Source organism: Caenorhabditis remanei, chromosome II (assembly GCF_010183535.1).
Source record: "Caenorhabditis remanei strain PX506 chromosome II, whole genome shotgun sequence".
NCBI lineage: Eukaryota > Metazoa > Nematoda > Chromadorea > Rhabditida > Rhabditidae > Caenorhabditis > Caenorhabditis remanei.
The window spans coordinates 14,555,435-14,578,736 of NC_071329.1; the positions used below are offsets into that span (position 1 = coordinate 14,555,435).

Here is a 23,302-nt window from a genome sequence, read left to right on the forward strand (position 1 = left end):
GGTTTCGACAACGTTCACTGTAGTTAGTTAGGTCAACCCCATGTGACGATGTGCATGATTTTCTGTTTATCATAGAATTCAGAAAAAATAGAGGATTCCAAATGTGTCGTCCATATCCAGGTTGATACAGTGTCCCACAGGCGCGAAAAAAGTGATCCATCTCTCTTCCTCATATACTTTGACTGAGTTTTAAAACTAAATTCGAACGGAACAATTTCATTTTTAGTTTATCGTGGGCCCGAGATGATGCTCGACCTTTTGGTTTCCCAAAATCGACTGGCAACACAAGTTTCAAACGCTCTGTCGATGCCTGAAGAACTCTGACGTCTGAAAAGAAACAAGTGTTCACACCCATAAAAATCTTGGCTTATAAACCTGACTTCGAGTTGTTCTTGTCACTTTCCAAATGTCTTCTTTCTGGTCTCTCCTCATCCTTCTCAACTTCCTTGTCATCGCTGTTTCCAGCGGGAAAACTAACGGACACTGTCAGAAAGGATGGACTAAATTCACAAGGCCTTCTGGAGACTGGTGTATAAAAGTGAGTTGTGGTACACACTGACCCACAAAGCCCGTCTTTCAGATCTTCTATGAAACCTTGGTTACCCAACCGGAAGCCGAGGCCAAGTGTCAGGCGGCGGACGCTACTCTGTCAAGTTTCCAGAACCAGGTGGAGTCTTTATGGGTTGCAGGTTTGTCTCGCCAGTTTTCAGATTTTGAAAATCTCTCTTTCAGCCACTTCCGTCGCTCATATTTATCCAAATACTGGAAGCATTTGGATTGGTGCAAAACGTACTAAAGCCTGTCTGAAATCGCAATTAACCGAAAAATGCACAAGATTCAATTCATTCGAATGGACTGATAAATCTGCAAATGGAACTGATGGCTTCCTATGGGATGCTAGAGAGCCAAGCAACACTCGGTGAGCTGGATTATGTTTTCCTGAAGTTTATCAATGAACTTCCAGATTTATTCAAAATTGTCTTATTATGACTATCGGATCCACCGGATATGTCTCAGGATATGATATCCAAGTTGGTACTTTGAATGATAACAAGTAAGAGTGTGTCAAATGTTTATTCGGTTTTCAAATGTTTCTTACAGGTGCGACTTGAAGTTGAATAGTAAAGACCCACAACAAATTCAAGGTTTCGTTTGTGGAAAACCACCTGGATGTTAATAAATTTTCGTAACTAATAAATTTTGTTGAAAACAAAAGCAACAAAAAGTTTCGGTGCCTCATGCTGGAATCGAACCAGCGACCTTCTGTTTACTAGACAGACGCTCTGCCACTGAGCCAATGAGGCGCCGATCGTATGACGTCCGAAGGCATTTATGAATCCCTATTTGATATGAAAATGACAAAAATGTAAGCCCAATGCGGGGCTCGAACCCGCGACAACCAGATTAAGAGTCTGGTGCTCTACCGACTGAGCTAACCGGGCGGCGATCGCATTCATTGTCGACGCCGTTTAAAAAGTAGGTGACAGACGGAGAGAGACAGATGGCAGTCAGAGATGTATCACATGAAAACGGGGGGGGGGGGGGGACAGACGGGGTCTTGTGTTTAAAAAGTTCGAGGTCAGTTGAGAAGAAGAGGGAGTTTCTACACAAAAAAACAGGAAAAATGGAAAAAGAGAGATGTGGAGATATGGAAAAGATGGAAAGATCACACGTTTCCCACGTGGAATGGAAGATAATAAAAATTGAAATGAGCACGGTCTCCCACACTGCAAAAAAGAACTGCAAAAAACGTAAAGCCGATTTTTTCACGTTTTAATTCAATTCTTTTATTTTTTTGCTCTGAAAATGCAGTATTTTTAGGTTTTCAGACGTCGCAATAGATGAAACTTATTTTCGCTGTTTTTAAGAACAAATTACATAAAAACTTTCGAAAAATAGTGAAAATAGGTCAAAAACTGTGAAAATAATTGTTGGCGCGAGGAAGAAATCTGCGTCTCTAGCCGATACTCTCTCGTTTGCGGCGGGGCGCAGTTGTAACGAATTTGCTCGGCTAATATGAGCCAAAAAAAAAGAATTTTTGAAAGAAGTTGACTTTTTCGATACAGAAAAACAGGTTTTCAGAAAAATGAGATTTTCAGCCATTTCAGTCAATACTTCATTTTCCAAAACATGTAACAGTTTCAAAGCATCCTCAATTACATTATGTGCAATTTTTATTAGAAAATATTTTCTATCAAAAAAGTTATACTCATTTTTCTGAAAACCAGTTTTTCTGAATCGAAAAAGTCAATTTCTCACCAAAATTCACGTTTTTGACTCATAAGATCGAGCAATTCATTTTCCACAATTCTGATGAATGGGACTCTTTTTTCATCTATTGCGACGTCTGAAAACCTAAAAATACTGCATTTTCAGAGCAAAAAAATAAAAGAATTGAATTAAAACGTGAAAAAATCGGCCTCACGTTTCTTGCAGTTCTTTTTTGCAGTGTGGGAGACCATGAATATTTATGGTTTCCTACCCACACTTTATTACCGTCAACCGTTGTTTCTTGTCTTTCCTCAATATAAAAGCCATCTTGACACTCATCTTACCTATTCAGCCATGAAGTCATCGGTTCTAGTCTTCCTGCTCTGCATTTCCTCCGCCTTGGCGTATGTTGAAGTCGCTATGAAGTGTCCGGACGGATGGGATTGGTTCAAGAGATCCCGAGGTGGATGAAAATAGTCTTAAGAGAAAAGTTTTCAATTTATGGACTCATTCAGGTATTCTCCGAAAAAATGAATCAAGGAGAGGCTGAAGCAAAGTGTAATGAGGAAGGAGCCGTCCTTGCTGGAGTTCAGAACCAAGATGAAGTCAACTGGATGGCAGGTAACACTTGAATCCACAATCCATCTCAGAGTCTCTCGTCAAAGTTTCCGGAGGAGGCAGCCTATGGACTGGTGCGAAACGATCAAGTGCTTGCATACCGATACGTGGATTGACAGCTGTTTGAACGTCTCTCACCTCTTTCTACTGGACTGATGCTTCGACTACTGGTTAGGATTCAAATGGATGATTTCAAATGAATGCCCAACGAGCCCACTAATTATGGGTGAGAGCATAAGTAGAATGGAGGAAGAACTTTCCCTCCCTCGTTTCTAGAAGAATTCTCCCACCCCCTACGGGTTACGTCACCAGGTACACCTGTGCACCCGTCTGAAAAAAGTCCTGAATGGCCTAACTGTCTAAAAAATGGCCGAACTGAAAAAAGTCCTGAAACTCATCATTCCCCTGTTCATAATTCCCAGGTAAGTACCTCACCTGTGCACCTGTTTTTACCTAACTACCTCTTTACCGTACACCTCTTTACCGTACACCTCCTCACCGTAAGCCTAGTTACCCGTACACTTGCATACCGTACGTCTACCTATGTGGAAAAAAATTGCAAAAAAAAGTTTTTGGGATTATTATTGTTCCAAAATACAACCTGCCACCACGACGATTGAAATGAAATTATCTTGTTTTTGGATATTTTTATGAAAATTTTGATATACGAAAAGAAATTATCCTATTTTTGGATATTTTTATAAAATTTTGATATATGAAAAGAAATTATCCTATTTTTGGATATTTTTATAAAATTTTGATATATGAAAAGAAATTATCCTATTTTTGGATATTTTTATAAAATTCTCATATATTCTAGATCGGGAGGATTCAAACCCGCGTCTACTGAAGCGAACCTCAGCCCGGATAAGTATAGACCTCACGCAGCGTAACTGACCGTGTCTAACCGGAACCGACACAGATAAGAATGGTGGGGGAAGTCAAAGTGAAAAGAAATTATCCTATTTTTGGATATTTTTATGAAATTCTCATATACGAAAAGAAATTATCCTATTTTTGGATATTTTTATGAAATTCTCATATACGAAAAGAAATTATCTTGTTTTTGGATATTTTTATAAAATTTTGATATATAAGACTGGCCAAATTTGAAAATTTTTTTTCCTCGACAGTTTTTTCCACAAATTTTCAACTTTCCTGTGAGTTTTCACACAAAAAATTGAGAGTTGCGAAATTTCAAGAATTGATGTGGAAATTGAATGAATCTCCCAAAATTGTTAGAATACTGAAAAATTGTTGAGTTTCTGAGAAATTCAAGAAAATTTCTACGAAATTACAACTTTTCCTCAACTGGTTGCAGAAACTGACTCAAGTCAGCTGTCAAATTGGTTTTTTGAAACAATTTCAAAAAGAGTTACGTAAAAAATCGACCATTTTTATTGAAAAAGACAAAAACAGAAACGTTACAGTTACACTTTTGTGAAAAAAAATAAATCGCGTGAAAATTAGAAAAATTCCGATTTCACGTGATGAACTCGGGTCTTCTCAAAATCGTGACTGTTACAACTATGGGAATTATCCACGTATCGATGTGTATGAGTTTCAGAGTGCTACCTGAAATTAAACGAATTGAACCTATTGACATATAAAAAAACGACAAACCTGATTCTGACTTAAAAAAGCATTCTGTAAGTTATCAACATAAACCAATAGTATCGATAGATTGATTAAGAAAATGCCACTCCACATACAATATATTATACCTGAAAATCTGAGAGGATTATTCTTGAAATCGTAGTCGTTAAGTTACCTTCTAAGCACTATTGAGTAGACCAACTAGCATTAAAAAACCAAGTAATAGAATATGGGGATTAAAAATTATATGAAAAATCTGCAATTTTTATTTATTCCTTACCTGGATTCAATACTTTTCTTGGGAATAGGCATATATCACTGGTTAGAGCTGTATTTCATATAGCAAATTTCCAATCAAGAACAATGGGAATAAAATGAATCATCAAAACGTGGTTTTCTTTCCAAAATAGATTATTTTCATAAACGTGGCATAATTTTAAATAACAAGCCACGTTTAAAAACTTCCTTTGTTTTTTTTAAAGTTACACGTCATTTGTTTTGATGATTCATTTAATTCCCATTGTTCTTGATTGGAAATTTGCTATATGAAATACAGCTCTAACCAGTGATATATGCCTATTCCCAAGAAAAGTATTGAATCCAGGTAAGGAATAAATAAAAATTGCAGATTTTTCATATAATTTTTAATCCCCATATTCTATTACTTGGTTTTTTTAATGCTAGTTGGTCTACTCAATAGTGCTTAGAAGGTAACTTAACGACTACGATTTCAAGAATAATCCTCTCAGATTTTCAGGTATAATATATTGTATGTGGAGTGGCATTTTCTTAATCAATCTATCGATACTATTGGTTTATGTTGATAACTTACAGAATGCTTTTTTAAGTCAGAATCAGGTTTGTCGTTTTTTTATATGTCAATAGGTTCAATTCGTTTAATTTCAGGTAGCACTCTGAAACTCATACACATCGATACGTGGATAATTCCCATAGTTGTAACAGTCACGATTTTGAGAAGACCCGAGTTCATCACGTGAAATCGGAATTTTTCTAATTTTCACGCGATTTATTTTTTTCTGTTTTTCACAAAAGTGTAATTGTAACATTTCTGTTTTTGTCTTTTTAAAGTTCCTTTAATAAAATTTGTGCGAACATTATTCCATTCTTACCAACTTGTTGTTAATCGAATCCTAATAAAGATATAGTTTCAGCTATGAGTTAACTTTTCCAGAAAAATTCGACTAGCTGAGAATTTATGAAACTCTGTTAAAAATCACATACTTTTCAAAAATCCGCCATATTTGAACAATTATGAGTTTTCACATTTTCGCAAAATACAAAGAGAAATCTGTCGAGGAAAAAAAATTTTCAAATTTGGCCTGTCTTATATGAAAAGAAATTATCCTATTTTTGGATATTTTTATAAAATTTTGATATATGAAAAGAAATTATCCTATTTTTGGATATTTTTATAAAATTTTGATATATGAAAAGAAATTATCCTATTTTTGGATATTTTTATAAAATTCTCATATATTCTAGATCGGGAGGATTCAAACCCGCGTCTACTGAAGCGAACCTCAGCCCGGATAAGTATAGACCTCACGCAGCGTAACTGACCGTGTCTAACCAGAACCGACACAGATAAGAATGGTGGGGGAAGTCAAAGTGAAAAGAAATTATCTTGTTTTTGGATATTTTTATGAAATTCTCATATATGAAAAGAAATTATCCTATTTTTGGATATTTTTATAAAATTTTGATATATGAAAAGAAATTATCCTATTTTTGGATATTTTTATAAAATTTTGATATATGAAAAGAAATTATCCTATTTTTGGATATTTTTATAAAATTCTCATATCTTTACTAATAATATTCAGCAGATCCGTTTGTCTGTCCGTCTGTCGCCGACTCTAGCGCCCTCTGTACTGAACCGTTTTTAATGAAACTTACACAGATCGATCGGAAATTTTCCCCGGATGATGCCCGTCTATTTTTTTAGTTAGAATAGTTCGAAAATAGGTCACTACGTGAAGAAACGTGGTTTTCAAGCCTTTTATTGCCTTTGATTTTCGAAATAGGGAAATAGGAGTTCACGGGAAAAATTGTTATAGAAAATTTTCATTCTTCAAATGAGTTCATTTCTTCAACTTTTGGTAAGCTTTTGAAAAGTTTGCATTACAAATGTCAGGTCAGATCTATTCTGCAAACTTTGATCAGCTTTTTTTGCTATAAACAGATGGATGTGGACGAGACGAGCCAGATTTTGAAGTGTAGGTTAGATAATATTCAACTGATCCGTTTGTCTGCGAATAGTGAGGAATCTGACTACTTTCCAATGGTGATTTTTATCCTGCCGAAACTCTGAGAAAATTCTAGAAACTTCTTGACACAGATGAAGTCTCTCAGAATCAGATGTACATAACTTTCTGATAGTTTAGTGGTATTAGAAGATGACCGTGGAAAGTGATTTGTTTCCGCCAGTTTTTGTGAAAAGAAAAAAGAGGCAGCTTCGGTGCCGATCAGTCGAAAATTCAGGATACAAAACTTTTTGGATAAAACCAGACTAAAAAGAAAATTTCAATTTATATCATTAAAAAAACTTGAACGATTCTGGGGGAGGGAGGCGGCATCGCCGTCGAACAGTCAAAAATTCAGAATTAATATTATCGTTTCACGAACACTCGCCGTTGTCCCAATGACGAGCAACTTTCACGGTGTTCAAAAATTACAATCCCACAAACACCGAGTAGGAAACCAGTTTACAACAAGACTTTTTTCCCCATCGTCATGGGGGAGGGAGGCGGCATTGCCGCCGATCAGTCAAAAACTTTGAGTGGATTTTTTGAAGATGTGAATAGGAAAGTCTCCGAATTCCCAATCTTCAGTAAAAACGTGGTCAACCTGAGAAGAAAATAGTAGAACTAATTTCAGCAAAATGGTTTCGGTAAAGTTTTTCAGTCTCAAGCCAAAAATGATACTCTCTGCATTTAGTACAATTAGTTCTCAGGCGCTATTACACCCAGAAGCCTATTAGGAGTATAATGCATAAAAGAACACTACTCAAGAGATAGTCCGCCATACTTAGAGGAGGGAGGAGGCATCACCGCTGATTAGTCAAAAGCTAAAATTGATTCTTGAAAAATCACTCGCATAAGGAGGGCTAAAAGGAGTTACCAAAAAGTAGTTGAGAAAATTTGTCGAAATCTTCTCTGAAAATCAGAAACGTTTTAACTTCTCTGCCGGACCGGGCTGCTTAGCTAACAAAAACTACCAACAAGTGAGGAAGTTATACGATCCAGGAGTAGAAGAGAATTCAGAGACCTCAATGGTAAGAACCATTGGAAAAGCGCCGCAGGCGCTGTAACACCCAGAAGGGTGGTGTAGAAAAGGAGGTTGAGCAGCCGTTAGGCTGCGTTAACCGACTGGTATTCTAGATCGGGAGGATTCAAACCCGCGTCTACTGAAGCGAACCTCAGCCCGGATGAGTATAGACCTCACGCAGCGTAACTGACCGTGTCTAACCAGAACCGACACAGATAAGAATGGTGGGGGAAGTCAAAGTGAAAAGAAATTATCTTGTTTTTGGATATTTTTATGAAATTCTCATATACGAAAAGAAATTATCTTGTTTTTGGATATTTTTATGAAATTCTCATATATGAAAAGAAATTATCCTATTTTTGGATATTTTTATGAAATTCTCATATACGAAAAGAAATTATCTTGTTTTTGGATATTTTTATGAAATTCTCATATATGAAAAGAAATTATCCTATTTTTGGATATTTTTATGAAATTCTCATATATGAAAAGAAATTATCCTGTTTTTGGATATTTTTATGAACATTTGATATATTCTAGATCGGGAGGATTCAAACCCGCGTCTACTGAAGCGAACCTCAGCCCGGATAAGTATAGACCTCACGCAGCGTAACTGACCGTGTCTAACCGGAACCGACACAGATAAGAATGGTGGGGGAAGTCAAAGTGAAAAGAAATTATCCTATTTTTGGATATTTTTATGAAATTCTCATATACGAAAAGAAATTATCCTATTTTTGGATATTTTTATGAAATTCTCATATATGAAAAGAAATTATCCTATTTTTGGATATTTTTATGAAATTCTCATATATGAAAAGAAATTATCCTATTTTTGGATATTTTTATGAAATTCTCATATACGAAAAGAAATTATCCTATTTTTGGATATTTTTATGAAATTCTCATATATGAAAAGAAATTATCCTATTTTTGGATATTTTTATGAAATTCTCATATATGAAAAGAAATTATCCTATTTTTGGATATTTTTATGAAATTCTCATATATGAAAAGAAATTATCCTATTTTTGGATATTTTTATAAAATTTTGATATATTCTAGATCGGGAGGATTCAAACCCGCGTCTACTGAAGCGAACCTCAGCCCGGATAAGTATAGACCTCACGCAGCGTAACTGACCGTGTCTAACCGGAACCGACACAGATAAGAATGGTGGGGGAAGTCAAAGTGAAAAGAAATTATCCTATTTTTGGATATTTTTATCAAATTCTGATATATGAAAAGAAATTATCCTATTTTTGGATATTTTTATAAAATTTTGATATATGAAAAGAAATTATCCTATTTTTGGATATTTTTATAAAATTTTGATATATTCTAGATCGGGAGGATTCAAACCCGCGTCTACTGAAGCGAACCTCAGCCCGGATAAGTATAGACCTCACGCAGCATAACTGACCGTGTCTAACCAGAACCGACACAGATAAGAATGGTGGGGGAAGTCAAAGTGAAAAGAAATTATCCTATTTTTGGATATTTTTATCAAATTCTGATATATGAAAAGAAATTATCCTATTTTTGGATATTTTTATAAAATTTTGATATATGAAAAGAAATTATCCTATTTTTGGATATTTTTATAAAATTTTGATATATTCTAGATCGGGAGGATTCAAACCCGCGTCTACTGAAGCGAACCTCAGCCCGGATAAGTATAGACCTCACGCAGCATAACTGACCGTGTCTAACCAGAACCGACACAGATAAGAATGGTGGGGGAAGTCAAAGTGAAAAGAAATTATCCTATTTTTGGATATTTTTATCAAATTCTGATATATGAAAAGAAATTATCCTATTTTTGGATATTTTTATGAAAATTTTGATATATGAAAAGAAATTATCCTATTTTTGGATATTTTTATAAAATTTTGATATATTCTAGATCGGGAGGATTCAAACCCGCGTCTACTGAAGCGAACCTCAGCCCGGATAAGTATAGACCTCACGCAGCGTAACTGACCGTGTCTAACCGGAACCGACACAGATAAGAATGGTGGGGGAAGTCAAAGTGAAGGGCGAAAAAGTATCCTGATTCTAGATGTTCGAACTCACTTTTATCAAAATGATCCTCGCGGGATTCTTCTCGATCCATTGCTTTCCTGTCAGTCGTATATTGCTCTCGACCATTCCGGATCCTTCACGACAGTTGGTTCCTACTCTATTCGCTCGCTGTGCTTTAGCACTGAAAAAACATTAATTTGTAAACTTATTGAGCGAATAGGAAATATGAATACGAGATAAATCATGGTTGTGGGGATATATCAAAGATGGTCAAAATGGAAAAAAAATAGAAGAGTCACCATCCAGTACGGAGAGATGGTGGACGACTGAGCCAAGAAAATGAGGTAAGGAGACTGGGGGTTAGTGGGCGGAGTCTCGTAGACATCGGCCATCTGGTGGTCTAATAAAATAGATCATAAAAAATGATTTCTCATGAAGATAAAAGAGCAGGTGGTTTGTGTTAACGCTAATGAGACAATAGAAAAATTCAAACGAGAGTGAAATTGGATGAAATGAGACGACCGTCATCTAGGGAATGACAGGTGTTTCCTCTAATGCGACCGTTCGACGTTCCAAGTTTCCCACAAAGACCGATTTCCCAGGGAGATAAGGAGGCAGATGGAAATATGTGAAGACAAATGGCCCAGACAATCCTCCAACTAGCGCAGCTGGACTAATAATATGGGTCAGGAAAAACTCAAACCACGGCATCCTTGTTAATTTGTTTTCGTACATTCTAACCCTATTTTCTAAAAATTTCAAAAAAGTACCAAATTTCACAATTAATCGATTTTCTTAGTTCTATTTGAGTTACCCTCATAGTCTTACAAAACTTGAGTTTTTCCTGACCCATATTATTAGTCCAGCTGCGCTAGTTGGAGGATTGTCTGGGACATTTGTCGTCACATACTTTCATCTGCCTCCTTATCTCCCTGGGAGATCGGTCTTTGTGGGAAACTTGGAACCTCGAACGGTCGCCACCTGTCATTCCCTAGATGACGGTCGTCTCATTTCATCCAATTTCACTCTCGTTTGAATTTGCCTATTGTCACATGAACGTTAACACAAACCATCTGCTTACTTATCTTCATGAGAAATCATTCTTACGATCTATTTTATTAGACCACCAGATGGCCGATGTCTACTAGACTCCGCCCACTAACCCCCAGTCTCCTTACCTCATTTTCTTGGCTCAGTCGTCCACCATCTCTCCGTACTGGATGGTGACTCTTCTATTTTTTCCATTTTGACCATCTTTGATATATCCCCACAACCATTATTTATCTCGTATTCATATTTCCTATTCGCTCAATAAGTTTACAAATTAATGTTTTTTTTCAGTGCTAAAGCACAGCGAGCGAATAGAGTAGGAACCAACTGTCGTGAAGGATCCGGAATGGTCGAGAGTAATATACGACTGACAATAAAGCAATGGATCGAGAAAAATCCCGCGAGGATCATTTTGATAAAAGTGAGTTCCAACATCTAGAATCAGGATACTTTTTCGCCCTTCACTTTGACTTCCCCCACCATTCTTATCTGTGTCGGTTCCGGTTAGACACGGTCAGTTACGCTGCGTGAGGTCTATACTTATCCGGGCTGAGGTTCGCTTCAGTAGACGCGGGTTTGAATCCTCCCGATCTAGAATATATCAAAATTTTCATAAAAATATCCAAAAATAGGATAATTTCTTTTCATATATCAAAATTTTATAAAAATATCCAAAAATAGGATAATTTCTTTTCATATATCAGAATTTCATAAAAATTTCCAAAAATAGGATAATTTCTTTTCATATATCAAAATTTTATAAAAATATCCAAAAATAGGATAATTTCTTTTCATATATCAGAATTTCATAAAAATTTCCAAAAATAGGATAATTTCTTTTCACTTTGACTTCCCCCACCATTCTTATCTGTGTCGGTTCTGGTTAGACACGGTCAGTTACGCTGCGTGAGGTCTATACTTATCCGGGCTGAGGTTCGCTTCAGTAGACGCGGGTTTGAATCCTCCCGATCTAGAATATATCAAAATTTTATAAAAATATCCAAAAATAGGATAATTTCTTTTCATATATCAAAATGTTCATAAAAATATCCAAAAATAGGATAATTTCTTTTCGTATATGAGAATTTCATAAAAATATCCAAAAACTGGATAATCTCTTTTCACTTTGACTTCCCCCACCATTCTTATCTGTGTCGGTTCCGGTTAGACACGGTCAGTTACGCTGCGTGAGGTCTATACTTATCCGGGCTGAGGTTCGCTTCAGTAGACGCGGGTTTGAATCCTCCCGATCTAGAATATATCAAAATTTTCATAAAAATATCCAAAAACAGGATAATTTCTTTTCGTATATGAGAATTTCATAAAAATATCCAAAAACTGGATAATCTCTTTTCACTTTGACTTCCCCCACCATTCTTATCTGTGTCGGTTCCGGTTAGACACGGTCAGTTACGCTGCGTGAGGTCTATACTTATCCGGGCTGAGGTTCGCTTCAGTAGACGCGGGTTTGAATCCTCCCGATCTAGAATATATCAAAATTTTCATAAAAATATCCAAAAACAGGATAATTTCTTTTCGTATATGAGAATTTCATAAAAATATCCAAAAACTGGATAATCTCTTTTCACTTTGACTTCCCCCACCATTCTTATCTGTGTCGGTTCCGGTTAGACACGGTCAGTTACGCTGCGTGAGGTCTATACTTATCCGGGCTGAGGTTCGCTTCAGTAGACGCGGGTTTGAATCCTCCCGATCTAGAATATATCAAAATTTTATAAAAATATCCAAAAATAGGATAATTTCTTTTCATATATCAAAATTTTATAAAAATATCCAAAAATAGGATAATTTCTTTTCATATATCAGAATTTCATAAAAATTTCCAAAAATAGGATAATTTCTTTTCATATATCAAAATTTTATAAAAATATCCAAAAATAGGATAATTTCTTTTCATATATCAGAATTTCATAAAAATTTCCAAAAATAGGATAATTTCTTTTCACTTTGACTTCCCCCACCATTCTTATCTGTGTCGGTTCTGGTTAGACACGGTCAGTTACGCTGCGTGAGGTCTATACTTATCCGGGCTGAGGTTCGCTTCAGTAGACGCGGGTTTGAATCCTCCCGATCTAGAATATATCAAAATTTTATAAAAATATCCAAAAACAGGATAATTTCTTTTCGTATATGAGAATTTCATAAAAATATCCAAAAACTGGATAATCTCTTTTCACTTTGACTTCCCCCACCATTCTTATCTGTGTCGGTTCCGGTTAGACACGGTCAGTTACGCTGCGTGAGGTCTATACTTATCCGGGCTGAGGTTCGCTTCAGTAGACGCGGGTTTGAATCCTCCCGATCTAGAATATATCAAAATTTTCATAAAAATATCCAAAAATAGGATAATTTCTTTTCATATATCAAAATTTTATAAAAATATCCAAAAATAGGATAATTTCTTTTCATATATCAGAATTTCATAAAAATTTCCAAAAATAGGATAATTTCTTTTCATATATCAAAATTTTATAAAAATATCCAAAAATAGGATAATTTCTTTTCATATATCAGAATTTCATAAAAATTTCCAAAAATAGGATAATTTCTTTTCACTTTGACTTCCCCCACCATTCTTATCTGTGTCGGTTCTGGTTAGACACGGTCAGTTACGCTGCGTGAGGTCTATACTTATCCGGGCTGAGGTTCGCTTCAGTAGACGCGGGTTTGAATCCTCCCGATCTAGAATATATCAAAATTTTCATAAAAATATCCAAAAACAGGATAATTTCTTTTCGTATATGAGAATTTCATAAAAATATCCAAAAACTGGATAATCTCTTTTCACTTTGACTTCCCCCACCATTCTTATCTGTGTCGGTTCCGGTTAGACACGGTCAGTTACGCTGCGTGAGGTCTATACTTATCCGGGCTGAGGTTCGCTTCAGTAGACGCGGGTTTGAATCCTCCCGATCTAGAATATATCAAAATTTTCATAAAAATATCCAAAAATAGGATAATTTCTTTTCATATATCAAAATTTTATAAAAATATCCAAAAATAGGATAATTTCTTTTCATATATCAGAATTTCATAAAAATTTCCAAAAATAGGATAATTTCTTTTCATATATCAAAATTTTATAAAAATATCCAAAAATAGGATAATTTCTTTTCATATATCAGAATTTCATAAAAATTTCCAAAAATAGGATAATTTCTTTTCACTTTGACTTCCCCCACCATTCTTATCTGTGTCGGTTCTGGTTAGACACGGTCAGTTACGCTGCGTGAGGTCTATACTTATCCGGGCTGAGGTTCGCTTCAGTAGACGCGGGTTTGAATCCTCCCGATCTAGAATATATCAAAATTTTATAAAAATATCCAAAAATAGGATAATTTCTTTTCATATATCAAAATTTTATAAAAATATCCAAAAATAGGATAATTTCTTTTCATATATCAGAATTTCATAAAAATTTCCAAAAATAGGATAATTTCTTTTCATATATCAAAATGTTCATAAAAATATCCAAAAATAGGATAATTTCTTTTCGTATATGAGAATTTCATAAAAATATCCAAAAACTGGATAATCTCTTTTCACTTTGACTTCCCCCACCATTCTTATCTGTGTCGGTTCCGGTTAGACACGGTCAGTTACGCTGCGTGAGGTCTATACTTATCCGGGCTGAGGTTCGCTTCAGTAGACGCGGGTTTGAATCCTCCCGATCTAGAATATATCAAAATTTTCATAAAAATATCCAAAAACAGGATAATTTCTTTTCGTATATGAGAATTTCATAAAAATATCCAAAAACTGGATAATCTCTTTTCACTTTGACTTCCCCCACCATTCTTATCTGTGTCGGTTCCGGTTAGACACGGTCAGTTACGCTGCGTGAGGTCTATACTTATCCGGGCTGAGGTTCGCTTCAGTAGACGCGGGTTTGAATCCTCCCGATCTAGAATATATCAAAATTTTCATAAAAATATCCAAAAACAGGATAATTTCTTTTCGTATATGAGAATTTCATAAAAATATCCAAAAACTGGATAATCTCTTTTCACTTTGACTTCCCCCACCATTCTTATCTGTGTCGGTTCCGGTTAGACACGGTCAGTTACGCTGCGTGAGGTCTATACTTATCCGGGCTGAGGTTCGCTTCAGTAGACGCGGGTTTGAATCCTCCCGATCTAGAATATATCAAAATTTTATAAAAATATCCAAAAATAGGATAATTTCTTTTCATATATCAAAATTTTCATAAAAATATCCAAAAATAGGATAATTTCTTTTCATATATCAAAATGTTCATAAAAATATCCAAAAATAGGATAATTTCTTTTCGTATATGAGAATTTCATAAAAATATCCAAAAACTGGATAATCTCTTTTCACTTTGACTTCCCCCACCATTCTTATCTGTGTCGGTTCCGGTTAGACACGGTCAGTTACGCTGCGTGAGGTCTATACTTATCCGGGCTGAGGTTCGCTTCAGTAGACGCGGGTTTGAATCCTCCCGATCTAGAATATATCAAAATTTTATAAAAATATCCAAAAATAGGATAATTTCTTTTCATATATCAAAATTTTCATAAAAATATCCAAAAATAGGATAATTTCTTTTCATATATCAAAATGTTCATAAAAATATCCAAAAATAGGATAATTTCTTTTCGTATATGAGAATTTCATAAAAATATCCAAAAACTGGATAATCTCTTTTCACTTTGACTTCCCCCACCATTCTTATCTGTGTCGGTTCCGGTTAGACACGGTCAGTTACGCTGCGTGAGGTCTATACTTATCCGGGCTGAGGTTCGCTTCAGTAGACGCGGGTTTGAATCCTCCCGATCTAGAATATATCAAAATTTTATAAAAATATCCAAAAATAGGATAATTTCTTTTCATATATCAAAATGTTCATAAAAATATCCAAAAATAGGATAATTTCTTTTCGTATATGAGAATTTCATAAAAATATCCAAAAACTGGATAATCTCTTTTCACTTTGACTTCCCCCACCATTCTTATCTGTGTCGGTTCCGGTTAGACACGGTCAGTTACGCTGCGTGAGGTCTATACTTATCCGGGCTGAGGTTCGCTTCAGTAGACGCGGGTTTGAATCCTCCCGATCTAGAATATATCAAAATTTTATAAAAATATCCAAAAACAGGATAATTTCTTTTCATATATCAAAATGTTCATAAAAATATCCAAAAATAGGATAATTTCTTTTCGTATATGAGAATTTCATAAAAATATCCAAAAACTGGATAATCTCTTTTCACTTTGACTTCCCCCACCATTCTTATCTGTGTCGGTTCCGGTTAGACACGGTCAGTTACGCTGCGTGAGGTCTATACTTATCCGGGCTGAGGTTCGCTTCAGTAGACGCGGGTTTGAATCCTCCCGATCTAGAATATATCAAAATTTTCATAAAAATATCCAAAAACAGGATAATTTCTTTTCGTATATGAGAATTTCATAAAAATATCCAAAAACTGGATAATCTCTTTTCGTATATGAGAATTTCATAAAAATATCCAAAAACTGGATAATCTCTTTTCACTTTGACTTCCCCCACCATTCTTATCTGTGTCGGTTCCGGTTAGACACGGTCAGTTACGCTGCGTGAGGTCTATACTTATCCGGGCTGAGGTTCGCTTCAGTAGACGCGGGTTTGAATCCTCCCGATCTAGAATATATCAAAATTTTATAAAAATATCCAAAAATAGGATAATTTCTTTTCATATATCAAAATGTTCATAAAAATATCCAAAAATAGGATAATTTCTTTTCGTATATGAGAATTTCATAAAAATATCCAAAAACTGGATAATCTCTTTTCACTTTGACTTCCCCCACCATTCTTATCTGTGTCGGTTCCGGTTAGACACGGTCAGTTACGCTGCGTGAGGTCTATACTTATCCGGGCTGAGGTTCGCTTCAGTAGACGCGGGTTTGAATCCTCCCGATCTAGAATATATCAAAATTTTATAAAAATATCCAAAAACAGGATAATTTCTTTTCATATATCAAAATGTTCATAAAAATATCCAAAAATAGGATAATTTCTTTTCGTATATGAGAATTTCATAAAAATATCCAAAAACTGGATAATCTCTTTTCACTTTGACTTCCCCCACCATTCTTATCTGTGTCGGTTCCGGTTAGACACGGTCAGTTACGCTGCGTGAGGTCTATACTTATCCGGGCTGAGGTTCGCTTCAGTAGACGCGGGTTTGAATCCTCCCGATCTAGAATATATCAAAATTTTATAAAAATATCCAAAAACAGGATAATTTCTTTTCATATATCAAAATGTTCATAAAAATATCCAAAAATAGGATAATTTCTTTTCGTATATGAGAATTTCATAAAAATATCCAAAAACTGGATAATCTCTTTTCACTTTGACTTCCCCCACCATTCTTATCTGTGTCGGTTCCGGTTAGACACGGTCAGTTACGCTGCGTGAGGTCTATACTTATCCGGGCTGAGGTTCGCTTCAGTAGACGCGGGTTTGAATCCTCCCGATCTAGAATATATCAAAATTTTCATAAAAATATCCAAAAACAGGATAATTTCTTTTCGTATATGAGAATTTCATAAAAATATCCAAAAACTGGATAATCTCTTTTCGTATATGAGAATTTCATAAAAATATCCAAAAACTGGATAATCTCTTTTCACTTTGACTTCCCCCACCATTCTTATCTGTGTCGGTTCCGGTTAGACACGGTCAGTTACGCTGCGTGAGGTCTATACTTATCCGGGCTGAGGTTCGCTTCAGTAGACGCGGGTTTGAATCCTCCCGATCTAGAATATATCAAAATTTTATAAAAATATCCAAAAATAGGATAATTTCTTTTCATATATCAAAATGTTCATAAAAATATCCAAAAATAGGATAATTTCTTTTCGTATATGAGAATTTCATAAAAATATCCAAAAACTGGATAATCTCTTTTCACTTTGACTTCCCCCACCATTCTTATCTGTGTCGGTTCCGGTTAGACACGGTCAGTTACGCTGCGTGAGGTCTATACTTATCCGGGCTGAGGTTCGCTTCAGTAGACGCGGGTTTGAATCCTCCCGATCTAGAATATATCAAAATTTTATAAAAATATCCAAAAATAGGATAATTTCTTTTCATATATCAAAATGTTCATAAAAATATCCAAAAATAGGATAATTTCTTTTCGTATATGAGAATTTCATAAAAATATCCAAAAACTGGATAATCTCTTTTCACTTTGACTTCCCCAACCATTCTTATCTGTGTCGGTTCCGGTTAGACACGGTCAGTTACGCTGCGTGAGGTCTATACTTATCCGGGCTGAGGTTCGCTTCAGTAGACGCGGGTTTGAATCCTCCCGATCTAGAATATATCAAAATTTTATAAAAATATCCAAAAATAGGATAATTTCTTTTCATATATCAAAATGTTCATAAAAATATCCAAAAATAGGATAATTTCTTTTCGTATATGAGAATTTCATAAAAATATCCAAAAACTGGATAATCTCTTTTCACTTTGACTTCCCCCACCATTCTTATCTGTGTCGGTTCCGGTTAGACACGGTCAGTTACGCTGCGTGAGGTCTATACTTATCCGGGCTGAGGTTCGCTTCAGTAGACGCGGGTTTGAATCCTCCCGATCTAGAATATATCAAAATTTTATAAAAATATCCAAAAACAGGATAATTTCTTTTCATATATCAAAATGTTCATAAAAATATCCAAAAATAGGATAATTTCTTTTCGTATATGAGAATTTCATAAAAATATCCAAAAACTGGATAATCTCTTTTCACTTTGACTTCCCCCACCATTCTTATCTGTGTCGGTTCCGGTTAGACACGGTCAGTTACGCTGCGTGAGGTCTATACTTATCCGGGCTGAGGTTCGCTTCAGTAGACGCGGGTTTGAATCCTCCCGATCTAGAATATATCAAAATTTTATAAAAATATCCAAAAATAGGATAATTTCTTTTCATATATCAAAATGTTCATAAAAATATCCAAAAATAGGATAATTTCTTTTCGTATATGAGAATTTCATAAAAATATCCAAAAACTGGATAATCTCTTTTCACTTTGACTTCCCCCACCATTCTTATCTGTGTCGGTTCCGGTTAGACACGGTCAGTTACGCTGCGTGAGGTCTATACTTATCCGGGCTGAGGTTCGCTTCAGTAGACGCGGGTTTGAATCCTCCCGATCTAGAATATATCAAAATTTTATAAAAATATCCAAAAACAGGATAATTTCTTTTCATATATCAAAATGTTCATAAAAATATCCAAAAACTGGATAATCTCTTTTCGTATATGAGAATTTCATAAAAATATCCAAAAACTGGATAATCTCTTTTCACTTTGACTTCCCCCACCATTCTTATCTGTGTCGGTTCCGGTTAGACACGGTCAGTTACGCTGCGTGAGGTCTATACTTATCCGGGCTGAGGTTCGCTTCAGTAGACGCGGGTTTGAATCCTCCCGATCTAGAATATATCAAAATTTTATAAAAATATCCAAAAATAGGATAATTTCTTTTCATATATCAAAATGTTCATAAAAATATCCAAAAATAGGATAATTTCTTTTCGTATATGAGAATTTCATAAAAATATCCAAAAACTGGATAATCTCTTTTCACTTTGACTTCCCCCACCATTCTTATCTGTGTCGGTTCCGGTTAGACACGGTCAGTTACGCTGCGTGAGGTCTATACTTATCCGGGCTGAGGTTCGCTTCAGTAGACGCGGGTTTGAATCCTCCCGATCTAGAATATATCAAAATTTTATAAAAATATCCAAAAACAGGATAATTTCTTTTCATATATCAAAATGTTCATAAAAATATCCAAAAATAGGATAATTTCTTTTCGTATATGAGAATTTCATAAAAATATCCAAAAACTGGATAATCTCTTTTCACTTTGACTTCCCCCACCATTCTTATCTGTGTCGGTTCCGGTTAGACACGGTCAGTTACGCTGCGTGAGGTCTATACTTATCCGGGCTGAGGTTCGCTTCAGTAGACGCGGGTTTGAATCCTCCCGATCTAGAATATATCAAAATTTTATAAAAATATCCAAAAACAGGATAATTTCTTTTCATATATCAAAATGTTCATAAAAATATCCAAAAATAGGATAATTTCTTTTCGTATATGAGAATTTCATAAAAATATCCAAAAACTGGATAATCTCTTTTCACTTTGACTTCCCCCACCATTCTTATCTGTGTCGGTTCCGGTTAGACACGGTCAGTTACGCTGCGTGAGGTCTATACTTATCCGGGCTGAGGTTCGCTTCAGTAGACGCGGGTTTGAATCCTCCCGATCTAGAATATATCAAAATTTTCATAAAAATATCCAAAAACAGGATAATTTCTTTTCGTATATGAGAATTTCATAAAAATATCCAAAAACTGGATAATCTCTTTTCGTATATGAGAATTTCATAAAAATATCCAAAAACTGGATAATCTCTTTTCACTTTGACTTCCCCCACCATTCTTATCTGTGTCGGTTCCGGTTAGACACGGTCAGTTACGCTGCGTGAGGTCTATACTTATCCGGGCTGAGGTTCGCTTCAGTAGACGCGGGTTTGAATCCTCCCGATCTAGAATATATCAAAATTTTATAAAAATATCCAAAAATAGGATAATTTCTTTTCATATATCAAAATGTTCATAAAAATATCCAAAAATAGGATAATTTCTTTTCGTATATGAGAATTTCATAAAAATATCCAAAAACTGGATAATCTCTTTTCACTTTGACTTCCCCCACCATTCTTATCTGTGTCGGTTCCGGTTAGACACGGTCAGTTACGCTGCGTGAGGTCTATACTTATCCGGGCTGAGGTTCGCTTCAGTAGACGCGGGTTTGAATCCTCCCGATCTAGAATATATCAAAATTTTATAAAAATATCCAAAAATAGGATAATTTCTTTTCATATATCAAAATGTTCATAAAAATATCCAAAAATAGGATAATTTCTTTTCGTATATGAGAATTTCATAAAAATATCCAAAAACTGGATAATCTCTTTTCACTTTGACTTCCCCCACCATTCTTATCTGTGTCGGTTCCGGTTAGACACGGTCAGTTACGCTGCGTGAGGTCTATACTTATCCGGGCTGAGGTTCGCTTCAGTAGACGCGGGTTTGAATCCTCCCGATCTAGAATATATCAAAATTTTATAAAAATATCCAAAAACAGGATAATTTCTTTTCATATATCAAAATGTTCATAAAAATATCCAAAAATAGGATAATTTCTTTTCGTATATGAGAATTTCATAAAAATATCCAAAAACTGGATAATCTCTTTTCACTTTGACTTCCCCCACCATTCTTATCTGTGTCGGTTCCGGTTAGACACGGTCAGTTACGCTGCGTGAGGTCTATACTTATCCGGGCTGAGGTTCGCTTCAGTAGACGCGGGTTTGAATCCTCCCGATCTAGAATATATCAAAATTTTCATAAAAATATCCAAAAACAGGATAATTTCTTTTCGTATATGAGAATTTCATAAAAATATCCAAAAACTGGATAATCTCTTTTCGTATATGAGAATTTCATAAAAATATCCAAAAACTGGATAATCTCTTTTCACTTTGACTTCCCCCACCATTCTTATCTGTGTCGGTTCCGGTTAGACACGGTCAGTTACGCTGCGTGAGGTCTATACTTATCCGGGCTGAGGTTCGCTTCAGTAGACGCGGGTTTGAATCCTCCCGATCTAGAATATATCAAAATTTTATAAAAATATCCAAAAATAGGATAATTTCTTTTCATATATCAAAATGTTCATAAAAATATCCAAAAATAGGATAATTTCTTTCGTATATGAGAATTTCATAAAAATATCCAAAAACTGGATAATCTCTTTTCACTTTGACTTCCCCCACCATTCTTATCTGTGTCGGTTCCGGTTAGACACGGTCAGTTACGCTGCGTGAGGTCTATACTTATCCGGGCTGAGGTTCGCTTCAGTAGACGCGGGTTTGAATCCTCCCGATCTAGAATATATCAAAATTTTATAAAAATATCCAAAAACAGGATAATTTCTTTCATATATCAAAATGTTCATAAAAATATCCAAAAATAGGATAATTTCTTTTCGTATATGAGAATTTCATAAAAATATCCAAAAACTGGATAATCTCTTTTCACTTTGACTTCCCCCACCATTCTTATCTGTGTCGGTTCCGGTTAGACACGGTCAGTTACGCTGCGTGAGGTCTATACTTATCCGGGCTGAGGTTCGCTTCAGTAGACGCGGGTTTGAATCCTCCCGATCTAGAATATATCAAAATTTTATAAAAATATCCAAAACAGGATAATTTCTTTTCATATATCAAAATGTTCATAAAAATATCCAAAATAGGATAATTTCTTTTCGTATATGAGAATTTCATAAAAATATCCAAAACTGGATAATCTCTTTTCACTTTGACTTCCCCCACCATTCTTATCTGTGTCGGTTCCGGTTAGACACGGTCAGTTACGCTGCGTGAGGTCTATACTTATCCGGGCTGAGGTTCGCTTCAGTAGACCGGGTTTGAATCCTCCCGATCTAGAATATATCAAAATTTTATAAAAATATCCAAAAATAGGATAATTTCTTTTCATATATCAAAATGTTCATAAAAATATCCAAAAATAGGATAATTTCTTTTCGTATATGAGAATTTCATAAAAATATCCAAAACTGGATAATCTCTTTTCACTTTGACTTCCCCCACCATTCTTATCTGTGTCGGTTCCGGTTAGACACGGTCAGTTACGCTGCGTGAGGTCTATACTTATCCGGGCTGAGGTTCGCTTCAGTAGACGCGGGTTTGAATCCTCCCGATCTAGAATATATCAAAATTTTATAAAAATATCCAAAAATAGGATAATTTCTTTTCATATATCAAAATGTTCATAAAAATATCCAAAAATAGGATAATTTCTTTTCGTATATGAGAATTTCATAAAAATATCCAAAAACTGGATAATCTCTTTTCACTTTGACTTCCCCCACCATTCTTATCTGTGTCGGTTCCGGTTAGACACGGTCAGTTACGCTGCGTGAGGTCTATACTTATCCGGGCTGAGGTTCGCTTCAGTAGACGCGGGTTTGAATCCTCCCGATCTAGAATATATCAAAATTTTATAAAAATATCCAAAAACAGGATAATTTCTTTTCATATATCAAAATGTTCATAAAAATATCCAAAAATAGGATAATTTCTTTTCGTATATGAGAATTTCATAAAAATATCCAAAAACTGGATAATCTCTTTTCACTTTGACTTCCCCCACCATTCTTATCTGTGTCGGTTCCGGTTAGACACGGTCAGTTACGCTGCGTGAGGTCTATACTTATCCGGGCTGAGGTTCGCTTCAGTAGACGCGGGTTTGAATCCTCCCGATCTAGAATATATCAAAATTTTCATAAAAATATCCAAAAACAGGATAATTTCTTTTCGTATATGAGAATTTCATAAAAATATCCAAAAACTGGATAATCTCTTTTCGTATATGAGAA

The 23,302-nt window shown here is 35.2% G+C and overlaps 2 protein-coding genes across 2 annotated transcripts; both read left to right on the plus strand.

Moving 5' to 3' along the window:
* Window positions 1-406: 406 nt before the first annotated feature.
* On the plus strand, window positions 407-1,177 carry GCK72_006951 (uncharacterized protein; the record flags this gene model as incomplete). Its single annotated transcript, XM_003109909.2, has 5 exons — window positions 407-538; window positions 581-689; window positions 733-919; window positions 965-1,054; window positions 1,102-1,177. The coding sequence occupies 5 exons, from the start codon at window positions 407-409 to the stop codon at window positions 1,175-1,177; spliced, it is 594 nt and encodes a 197-aa protein (XP_003109957.2).
* Window positions 1,178-2,565: 1,388 nt separating this feature from the next.
* GCK72_006952 (uncharacterized protein) lies at window positions 2,566-2,843 on the plus strand (the record flags this gene model as incomplete). The annotated part of the gene is made up of 2 exons (XM_053725904.1): window positions 2,566-2,674; window positions 2,752-2,843. 2 exons carry the CDS (start codon window positions 2,566-2,568, stop codon window positions 2,841-2,843), a joined length of 201 nt encoding a protein of 66 aa, XP_053590098.1.
* Between the last annotated feature and the right edge of the window lie 20,459 nt (window positions 2,844-23,302).